Genomic DNA, 11224 nt, shown 5'->3' on the forward strand with positions numbered 1-11224 from the left:
AGAATCCTACAAATATTTGACAGATGGATACTATCATATCTTTGAATATTTTTTTATATTATTCTCTGACTGAATGCTTTGAAAAGTAATAAGAATGGTTAAGAAGTGCCCAGTTTTTAAACAGGGTAAAGTAATCTCTTATCCTTCTAATATGACAAAACAGTGAAAAATGAAAATAAGGTGGCAATAAGTGTTTCTGCCTGGCAAACACTTGCATTAACAACACTGTATTTATTATCACAGAAGAATTATATTAGTAGATATTGTACTAGAAGTTGTTCTAAGTTTTACACCATAATGAGTGGGGTTATTTTAGAACTGCAGGATAATGTGTCAAGAGCTTTCACAGAATCATTCAGCTTAGAAAAGACCTCTAAGACCGAGTCCAACCTTTGACCAATCATCACACTATGAAGTAGACCATTGCACTAAAAGCCACATGCAGTGGTTTCTTGAGCATGTCCAGGGGTGGCAATTCCACTATCTCCCTGGGCAGCCTGTTCCAGTGTTTCGCCACCCTTTCTGTGCAGAAATTCTTCCTGAGAATTCCTTTCTGGAATGTGAAAATATTCTCCTACCACAAACTGAAAATGCTGGGCAGTCTTGCAGACACATAGTCACGACAGCAGCCTAAATTCGTTTAGAGGCAAGATTTTAAAAGGTTGGCTGAGAGTATAAAAAAAATTAAGCACCCACCATCACTAAGTCCTGTTCAATATTGAGCACTCAGAGCTTTGGACAATCAGGCATCGAGCATTTGTATGAGTGCAGAACATAAATCCGGTGACGAATATTGTGTAATTGGAAGGATCAGTCAGCCCCCTGCGGGCATCCCGTGGGGCTGTCGTTACTAAACCCGGACACTAGAGAGCAGAAGCAGCCCAGCACTTTTCTAGGCGGTTCAAATACAGACTAAAACTTCCAAAATTGATGACTTTAAAGCCTGTCTTTATATGGAAAAGCCAAATAAATAGCCAGTAATTTTTAGTGCAGAATACTTTATCTGCTATCTTCTTAATTTCATTAATATGGCATCATTCATAGAGGCTGAATCCCAAGATATTTAGGAGTATTATTATGACCCATACAATAAAATTCTAAAGATTAACATTATGAAATATATGATTAATTTTTTTTCATTTAATATATAAAACATAATTTGGTTATACAGACAAGAGAATGTCCCAGAGTCTAGAAATTGAGGTCAGGCACTTAAAACCATAGAAGCAGTAAAATGTTGTGGACTGGTAAAATAAAAAACTCTGTTCTAAGAGAGCAAGAAAGGATCAGAGAAAAAGAAGGTATAATAATTGAGTTGATGCAAGATTATGGATTTTTTTTCTAGAGGTCACAATGAGATAATGAGTTTGAAACATATGCAATTTAAAAAATTGCAAAGTCACAAAATTTCATAGTAATTATTAACAAGACTAGTGATATAAATAATTTTTAATGAAGGGGACTATCTTACACCACCTGCCTACTTCTGTCCTTTTAGCTCCAAATTGCACAAGATTAAGGAAAAGAGTGACAGACTATACTCATGGTGTTCTCAAGCCATAGTGGCAGAGGAAAACCTGATTTAGGAGCTAGGAGAAAAAATCCTGAAACACAATGCAGAAAGAAGTAATACTTACTTCTCTTTCAGTCTAGGTGTTATATCAATTTTACTGGTCACACATACACATCCTTACAACATCCCAAGCCAGATGACTCTGCTTGAAATTTAATATCAAAAGCACTACTTGCACCTGTGTGATTCCACAGCACATTCTGTTTGCTCAAGATGCTGGACTTTACTGATTCACAACGTGGATCAAAACACACTTGCAAAATCTATCCTTTCACTGCTTTTCTGTTCTCTTTTTTTCCCTTTATTTTTTTTTAAGGCACAAGCAATGCAGTACTTATTCTGTCACTCTAATACCAGTCCCACAGCACACCCATGTGATAAAATATAAAACATACCCAGGGGTATGAAAGTCATTGGCGATCACACCCAGCTACACCAAAGGCTGTATATCCCTAAGCATTTTTGATTATGTTCTTACCTCCTTGCTTAATAAACAACGTCCTGCAAAAAAACAGGTATTAGAAGAAATCCAATTTATTGCTGTTTCTAAACTCCACAAGTACATGATTAATTTTCCAATTTGCTAAGTCAATGTAAGAAAGCAAAACTTCAGTGGAAACACTGTGCCATGCAAAGCAACACTTCACTCTTTCTGGGAATGTCCTGAAAATACTGCTGGTCCCACCTATATCAACCATGGGCGCCCAAATTAGACAGCCAGGTTTCCATATTTCTGTGTAGCTCTTTCCCCTCACGTCACACAAGTTCAGGCCCTATTCCCCCACAAAGGAATCTAGAGCTCAAGGCTCTTCAGCAGCCCCCGGCTCATCTCCCTCACCAACAATCCTGTTTGCTCAAAGTGATCACAAGAATTCCCTTTCTAAAGCAATCAGGTGGGACCAAGATTTTTCTGTCTTCTGAAGGGCAGAGAGACAAACAGAAACACTGCAAGGCAAAGCATGCAAAACTGGAGCAGGGCTGGATTCCAGCCTCCAGGGTGGCCTCTGCCGACGGCCTCCCCCACTGCTGTTCCTGGCCCGGCAGTGCCTGCACAGGAAACAGAACTGTCACACGCATTGCCAAGGGACACCTGCATATTGCCACCAACGACAAGACAAAGACCCTGGGAAGTTCAGACTAATACTTTTCAAGGTGGAAAAAAATCCAGCTGTATTTGAGAAAGTGAGGGGCACAATTTAAACCCAAGCTGGTGAAAGAAGATGTAAATGAAGAAGGTAATAAATGAAGGTATTATAAAGTGAGAGGCTCCTTTTTGACTTTCTGATGCCTTTACTCTGGGAAGAACAACCTAAGCCAAATGAAGCAAATATTGCAACTCTGCTTTTAAATTCTTTTCCCCTAAGCACTGTGTGGGACGCTCCTAGTATGTCACACGAAAGATCCTGCTGGTAACATTTGCTAATGGAGAGCAGGATACCAGGGCTGGTGCTATTATTATTCTGCTACTATTCTACTGCTTCTCTTGAATTGCTTTGTCAGACTTCCGTCACTTGAGACAAGTTCCATTATAGCAGACATTAGGTGTATTTAGGTATTTGCCAGATAATAGAGCAAGGTTCTTAAGCAATCAGTCTGTACAGATTAGTCTAATCTGTTGCTGCTGGAAACTTTGTTTCCAGAAGCAAAGCAGACAATAGTTTCAGATTACCCGCAATAAGGTTAAGCTATGGGCAATATATGTTTTGAGGTGTGAAGAAAAGCAAAAAAAAAAAAAAAAAAAAAAAAAAAGGAGAATGCATTCCCAATATTGCCTTTGCTTTTACCAGATCAGGCGGGTATCTGAAATGAGATTTCAGTTTCTCAAAAAACTATTCCTACTTTATCTGGCTCAATTTAAATTGCTTTACTTGTGGTTCTCTCAAGTATCTTGGAATGCAGGATACAACAGAATTCAGTTAGGAATAGTATTTCCCAAATCCAATAAAGCACAAAAAAAAAAAGTTTCAATATCAGATAAAAGTTTGTTATTTCCATATTAAAATAAGATTTCCAGGAGCAAAGCCAAACAATTCAAGATTGTTAGGATTCTGCATAAAAGTGAAGGCAATGAGCCAATGAAGTTAAAAATACAGAACTGTCACCCAGTTCTAAAGCAATGCAGTTTTTCAGTGATATTTTTCAGAAAAAAACAGAAATGTTTTTTATTTAAACTCTCATAGCTCAAACTATAATTCAAAATACTAAGTAAGAACAGTCAGATCATCCCTCCCTTTAGCCTTTCCTAGCACGAGACTACATAAAATGATTTTTTCTATCACCCTATTTTCTCAATTTACCTTTCAGCCTCCTGGACAACAGATATGCATACAAGCATGAAGAAAGGAAGAGCAAAACTGTGTTCATCAGATAATGTAGAATCTGTGTCTAACAAGAAACACAGGCTGGAGTCTCACTGAAGGTCACCAGCACTTGAGGCTAAGAGCTGAACAAAGAGCAGCATAAACCTGTACTTACAGTGTTTCCCTGCATTGTGGCCATGAAGAGTTGGGTGGGGTTTTTTCACACATGGCTCTCCTTGACCTCAGGCTCAGTATCGAATATGAGGATAATTAGCTTTCATGTACTGCTTGATAAAAATGAATACAACAGCCTAAAATTAATGGCAATGATCTGGATATCTGGTCTGGTCCCCACTGATCTGATCCCATGAAATGCTACATTCTGTCATTAAGAGACAAAGGGCAACTTCTATAACTGGAACACTTATACTGACAAGAGAGGAGATAACTAAGTTAAAGAATTAAATAGGCAAATAACCTAAATTAATTAAAATTATTTAAGAAGCTTATAATTGTCAGCTTCTTTTAGGTGAGCAATTGTTAAAACTGAAGAGTCCGTTGAATATTAGTCCTTCCATTGGAGATACCATTTCCTAAAAATTAAGTTCTTTATGAAAACTATCATATTCTTTATAAATAAGCTACTTAAACTGCAGTGTGACAAACTGTTTCCAGTAGCAAAATCTATTTTGTATATGGTTTATTTCAGACTTGAAACAGACTTCTTCTTAGACCATAAGGCTTTGTCAAGTCATCTGCAGTAATTTATAGTAACTGAAATTCTTGTGCAACGTAGGGTTTACATTGTTTTAAACTGTAGAAGTATCTCAAAATCTCTAAAAATACTTACTCAAATATATAGGAAAAGTTCACTTTTTCCACAAAAAGTAGATTATAATAATACTTCAAGTATTTACAGTTTATTTGAATGAAAATTATAATAAACTTTCAAATCTGGGCATAAAATCATAATTACTATATCATTACTTAATACAGGTTATGAATAATTCTTCATTTTCCATAGTAGTACTGTAACAGCAAGCCATCCTTCCTTCTACTCTAGCAGGCTGGAGGTGAAAGTATTTTTCACCATTAGGAACTGAGATTCTCTGTGTGATCTTTTCAGCTTTGCACGACGGTTCTGGAACCAGATCTAAAATGGAAAGAGAAGGGATGCTTTTCAGAAATACAGCAGTGGAAGCAGAATTATATTTGAAACTTAAAAGTATTCACACAACATCACAATATTTTCTGTGATGACAGCAGTTTGCAAGTTCAATATAAATTTAAAACTTGCAGATGTCAGCATGTAGCTACCTGCTACCTGTAAATTTAACGCCACAGACAAAATAATATCCCCGGGTTAACTGGAAAGTGAGATCAGCTTCACTGTAATTAACACAAAAACCGGTATTAAATTCAGTGCAGAATCAGATCCTGGAAGATCCTGAATATCTGGAATTCACACATCTTATGGTGCTATTTCTTCAGCTGCTTAAGTATTTGCAACATCAGGTTTCCCCTCAAGCCCAATATAATACTTGCAACAAAAGCCTGATAAACAACTAAGTGAAGCCCAAATTCTCATGTTTACAGTATGATTCTTATCACATTGAACTACTTGGAAATCAATAATTAACATCCCTGAATAGATTTTGCTCTTGGCCACATAAAGACATAGGTTCAAACACTGGTTTAACAGATCTGTGCTCTGCTGGCAGTCTCACAAAATATGCAGGCAGTCACACAAACTATGTCCATACCTGTTTCAAATTTATTTTTAAAATATGGTGGCAAGTAAAATACAAAAATTATTTTAAGGAAATGATCAAGTTCTGCACGTAATAACGAGAGATTAAGAGCAGATATCGTGGAAATACTATAGTGATGAATACCTCATCAATGCTATGGAAGGAACTCAGAGGGAATTCAATGGTTTCCATTTCACAAATCACTGAAGGCGTGTTTCATGTATATACATTGATTTAAATTCAGAGTATGCTGCTGTCAAACTACTTATGTATATAACCAGAGAGTACATATAGCTGGAATTACAGAAAAGTTCAAATAAATTTTTAATTACCTGGATCCTGTCTTCATCTAAATCTAATTTGCGAGCTAATTCTTCCCTTATATCAATGCCAGGGTAGGAGTTCATTTTAAAAACATTTTCCAAGACTTCAATCTGAGGAGATTAAAATACACTTGTTGAATAGTTAACACTATGTTCCTAGTAGCAATTCATAAAATAAATAACAGATTAATTTGTACAACAGGAGACTTCTGATCAGTGTTTGCACATTTCTGATTTCATGCATCAACACAGATCTGCTGAAATTAGCAACATTCCTGTTAATTTACACTAGTTCCTGATTACCTTTCTCTCTGCAGATGAACATCACACTGAACTTATCAGGTGTTAGAGGTTTCTTCCAACATTTTACTAAACTACAATGTAACTCATTTGTTAAATGCCAAGGAAAGCCCTACCTGGTTTCTAGTGAATGCAGTTCTTGGTCTTCTACCTCTGTACCAGCTCAATTCTCGTTGGAAAGACAGCCTTTCAGTGACTGAAAAATATTTTTCACATTTCAAAACTTTTTCCTCTTGCACTGGACCACTTCTAGCATGAAATAATGGATTTTCATAGCAAACAACAGGGATTTGCAGATGGGGATTACTGTCATCACCTAAAACTAGAAAGAGCAAGAAAAGGAGAGCTTCAATTTACTGGTTTGCAGAAGAAACATGCCAGTATTTTTAAAGGGTAAAAGCTTAAGAGGTTACAAACCAGACTGACTTACCCAAGCTGGTGCAGGCATCCATCCAGGGTCTGTGAGGTTTCCCAGCTGGAATACCATCTTTTTTCTGCTCCAGCCCCAGTATACTCTCAATTGAAAAGGAGCACTGTGTGGTTTTACTCTCCCCAAAGGCGGGCACCTTGTGCAGACCCGGAGAGGCCGCGGTGGTGGCAGCGCACAGCGAGGGACCAGCCATGCCTTCGCCCTCAGCCAGCATAGCAGGGGTTCTGTACTGGCATTTCTCCACAAGTCCTCCTTATAGCTATGCCGGCAAGGGGGTTGGATTTGCAACGTCATTAATTAAAATCTTTTATTAGAAAGTTTTAGCATGTCAATGAAAACTCTCCCACCAAGAGGCACGAGGAGTTAATTGTTTATTTGTTTGCAAGTAATTAGCAACTAATGGTGACACTAGGGGGGCCACCAAGGGGGACAAAAAGTGTTATCTCTCCTAACCAGAGCATCGACTTAACTTTCTCAAAAGAAGCTGTGCACAAATATAGTACTTCTCTTTTATTTGAAATCATTAATGTATAAAATCAGTTTTTAAAAAAACTTTATACTCTAATGGACTCCACTTACCTAAACATAGAAGCATGATAGGAAACCAGTCAAGTAATAAGTAATCTCATTTAAGTGAATTTCCTTCCAAGGAAATTTAAAAAATAATCTCTTAATGCTATTAGGGTAATCCCGATGAAAATGCCTCTGTTTTTTCATATGCATATGTAATGGTGAACGTGGTCAATAAAACAACAATAGCTTTTGGCATAAGGCACTGTGCAGTGGGTTGGCAGTGTTGTCAAAGCTCAGTGTAATTGCCTTCCAAGTGCCTGGATTAGTTCATAGGAACAGTTGCACCAACTATTTTAAATAATTCATGCATTCATTTTTTTTATGAAAATAATTTTGTTGCAGCCTTTTTGAAACATTCCAGATGTGAAATTTGCTGATAATTCTTCACTACATAAAAGCAAAACTTCACATAATAGAAGCAGTACACTCAAATTTACAGGTTTAAAAGCATCTTTTTTCTTGCAGATGTCTCTACCTCCTTGTAGGCTTATAGCAAACAGAAGTATATTTAAATCCTACAGAGCCAATTCTTAAAATCACAAAAAAATTATGAGTAATGGAAAGAAAGGAGATAAAGGCTTTGTAATGGGGCTCAAAGTCCAACAGAATTCTGATTTTACCCACTATAATGGTGAAATTTTCATTATAATGAAAATACTGACTATAACATTTTTATATTCAAACTCATCTGTCAGTCACACAGCAGTTTACAACACATGCTCAAAACCAGCTTTTGGTTCAGGATAAGAAGAGGAGGAATTTCTGTAGAGACACGATAAAATCAAGATTTGTCCAAAAAGAGCAGGCAAAAATGACAATATTTTTATTTCAGAAGGAAAAGTTACCCCTCCTACTGGCCTGAGTGTGTGTTGTGCAGTAAGACTGCTGTCAAACCAAACTATGAAAAGAGTGACAATTGCAGAAGTGATCTTACCAAGGTCACTTCTCACACATATCCACGGACCTTGAAGCAGCGTGCATCTACCTGCAATGTTCATTTGCAAGATGAGCTCCAGTCACCACTTATAGACCTTAAAACTTCTCTTTAAAACTGTATTTAATTGTTTTGGCCCATTGGTATTGACCCATACTGCCTTGCAACCCATTTGAAATTACCTATAGACTTTTAACTAAATACCTTGGTAGGGGCAATTAAAGCAACACAGCAAACATTGGGTTGGGAATCCTAAGTAATCAATAATAAGAAAACTCACTGCTCCTTGGATATGCAAATCCAATCCTCTTACAGCATCACATACTTGATGAGGCAGCAAACTAATCTCCCTTTCAGACTTTGCACCACTGTTTTTTGCCCAGGGACAGTGGAGTTCATCTCTTTAGCAGATGAAGCTCTCGTTCTGCAGAGATGGGAAGCTTCCAAGGGCTGTTAACACCAGCTGAGGAGACCACACTGAGCTCTCCTGGGGGCTTTGGTCTGAAGCCCCAGTTCTTACTCTTGCCTTTTGCTCTTCTCACCCACTGCTGCGTCACCTTGCACTAGAGCCTGGGCAATATTTTCAGCTTTTTAAAAAGGTATAAATGGTATATATATTATCTTTCTTCATTACTTATCACACTCCAAAAATTTGCCTTTCACCTCCCTTTTCCCACAATATCTTTTCCCAGCAGTATTTCACCACCTCAGAAGTCATGCTGCATAAAGCTCTCTTTCAAATATGTTTTTAATATGAATAGCAAGTATATGCAAAGCCGACCTTAAAATTACCTCAAAATGGTAACACCAATTTTCAAACAAATTTCAAACAAAAACAAAAGCAGTTAGCTATTTCTTGGCTGAAGTAAAGCTATTTTGGCACAGGGAGATTGAGTGGATGCAGGTAAATTCGAGGTTAATCCAAGGTTGCCACTAGCAAAAGCATGAAAAACAGTGTGTTAAAAAGTGGGAAACACTGCAAATAAAGCCTACTTTATCCACACAGCTGCTTTCACCCTCCAGCAGAGGCAAAATGTTCTTTCCACAAGGGCACACATCTGGAAGCCTCTGAAGATCTGTTCACTGCTCTTCTCCCTGTTGAGGAAGTGCCAAGTGTTAGTTCCCCACATCTTTAAGGCCTCTCAGTAGATACTTTGCAGAAAGAACAAAAAAAAAACAAACAAAAACCAAGAAGCCCCCCCCCCCCCAAAACCCCAAACCAAACAGAAAAACCCAACCCCACAAATCAAAAAGCCCAAACAACAACAAAAAACCCCTCACACACCAACAAAAGGTCTACAACGCTGAAAATAGTGTAACACTAAACCCACACTTAGAGGATGCAGAGGGATCCTTCAATTCATTACTATCACATTTGTTGCAATCGAATTTGTAGCTCAAGCCAAACTTTTGGATGCCACTTACAGCTGTAAATACACAAAGCTAACTAAACCAAATCCACTCCAAGTTCCACTCCAATCCACTGCCTTCCTGAATTCCACTAGGAAAATGATCTTACAGTACAAAACAGAGCAATTTCTTAAAGGAGACTGCTGTAAAGCTTGGTCACAAGTTAACTGTCTCAAAACCAGAAAGCACATATATTTATAGGTCATGACCAATGTTAAATGTCCTGTCACATGGTTGCAAATACAACATTTAAGCTTTAAAATAAGATAACCCTGAATGATTACCCTTATTGAGAGGGGAAGGGAGAGGGGCTGTGACTTGCTTCAGTCAGGTGAGTCACCACTTGAGCTAGTAAATTGATTGACTGAACAGAGTACTAACTTGGAAATTTCTTCACCACTCCCTACAGGGAAAAACAAACCAACACAACAGCAAAGAAACAAAACAAAACAACCTCAAAAAAACCCAAACCCACAAAAAACCCAAACCAGAAAAAAAAGAAAGCCACCTCTAAACTCTTTGTTTGCAATTTAACACACCAGCCCTGTTCTTTATCTGCTTTTAAAGATAAATCATAACCTGATACAATACAAAGAATGGTCTCCATAGCAAGACCTCACAATCATTAATCATTTGCTCTGCTGAATGACTTCATGTACTTTCTAATATGGTCTTAGACTAAGTTCACCTGGTCCCAAAAGGGCAAAACCAACCAGGGAACAGCTTATTGGTTTGGTGGGGTTTTTTGGTTGATTTTTTTTTGGTGGGTTTTTTGTCGTTGTTGTTGGTTTTTCTGTTGGTTTTTTATTGGTGGGTTTTCTTTGTTTGTTTTGTTTGGTTCTGTTTTGGGTTTTTTCCAGCTTTAAACTATCATCAAGCCTACCAAGTCTTGCATCTCTGACAGGATGTAGTCAGGTGGGGATCAGTCAGTCTCTTCTCCCAGGTAACAAGTGACAGGAGCTGAGGACCAGAGGGAACAGCCTCAAATTGTGCCAGGAAAGGTTTAGATTGGATATTGGGAAAAGTTTCTTCATGGGCAGGGTGGTCAGGCACTGACAAACCATCCCTGAAGTGTTCAGAAGACGTGAGGATGTGGCACATGGTTTAGTGGTGAACACAGGCTGAGGGGTTAATGGCCAGACTCAATGATCTTAGAGGTCTTTTCTAACCCTGGGGATTCTACAATTCTAAGTCATTTCAGAGCTGAACCAGTTTGCAACTAATGATCTGCTTTGATTCCAGTGAGCCCTCACAGTAGTTTTAAGCATTTAAAATTTGCTACCAACCTACAGCACCACACTTATACAGTCTAGAGAGCAGAGATACTATTTTCTAATATCTAATCAGAATCTCTCCTGTCTTAGCTTAAGGTCTCTTGTCCTCTCACTGCAAGTACAACAAAAGTGACTGGCCTCCGCCTGGCAGGGATAAGAGACTTCCCAAAAGGGATTCTCCAGGTAATATGGCCAGAGAGCCGAGGATGCTCCATAACGGCAGGGACCCAACAGGGCTCCCCCGGCTGTGGAGGAGCCCCCACGGTAATTCTGAAGAGACGACAGCAACCCCCGGAGCACAGGCAGACAGGGCCGGGAGGATACTTTGCTTGACACCCATGACCCGCACTGCCGGG

General features: G+C 38.4%; 1 protein-coding gene across 5 annotated transcripts; it reads right to left on the reverse strand.

The window, feature by feature from the left end:
• Nucleotides 1–4565: 4565 nt before the first annotated feature.
• Nucleotides 4566–10496, reverse strand: HESX1 (HESX homeobox 1). 5 transcript variants are annotated; one of them, XM_066195465.1, is made up of 7 exons: nt 10478–10496; nt 9178–9279; nt 8185–8235; nt 6678–6936; nt 6364–6569; nt 5957–6058; nt 4566–5026 (listed from the first exon to the last, which is right to left on the reverse strand). In XM_066195465.1, the coding sequence occupies exons 4-7, from the start codon at nt 6889–6891 to the stop codon at nt 4928–4930; spliced, it is 621 nt and encodes a 206-aa protein (XP_066051562.1). In that variant the 5' UTR covers nt 6892–6936; nt 8185–8235; nt 9178–9279; nt 10478–10496; the 3' UTR covers nt 4566–4927. The 5 variants fall into 5 exon arrangements, with proteins under 5 accessions (XP_066051562.1, XP_066051558.1, XP_066051561.1 ...); XM_066195461.1 differs by lacking the exon at nt 10478–10496 and adding an exon at nt 10103–10213; XM_066195464.1 differs by lacking the exon at nt 10478–10496 and adding an exon at nt 9879–9964.
• Between the last annotated feature and the right edge of the window lie 728 nt (nt 10497–11224).

The sequence above is a fragment of the Chamaea fasciata genome, unplaced genomic scaffold (genome assembly GCF_029207755.1).
Source record: "Chamaea fasciata isolate MVZ Bird 193981 ecotype frontalis unplaced genomic scaffold, bChaFas1.0.hap1 SCAF_13, whole genome shotgun sequence".
NCBI lineage: Eukaryota > Metazoa > Chordata > Aves > Passeriformes > Sylviidae > Chamaea > Chamaea fasciata.

Excerpts from the sequence above, each read along its gene's own strand:
- HESX1 (XM_066195465.1), bottom strand. The coding sequence starts at position 6,891 with ATGCTGGCTGAGGGCGAAGGCATGGCTGGTCCCTCGCTGTGCGCTGCC. Across the intron at positions 6,570-6,677 it reads GGATGCCTGCACCAGCTTGG|TTTTAGGTGATGACAGTAAT; the intron begins GTAAGTCAGTCT and ends TGCTCTTTCTAG. Across the intron at positions 5,027-5,956 it reads TAGATGAAGACAGGATCCAG|ATCTGGTTCCAGAACCGTCG; the intron begins GTAATTAAAAAT and ends TTTCCATTTTAG.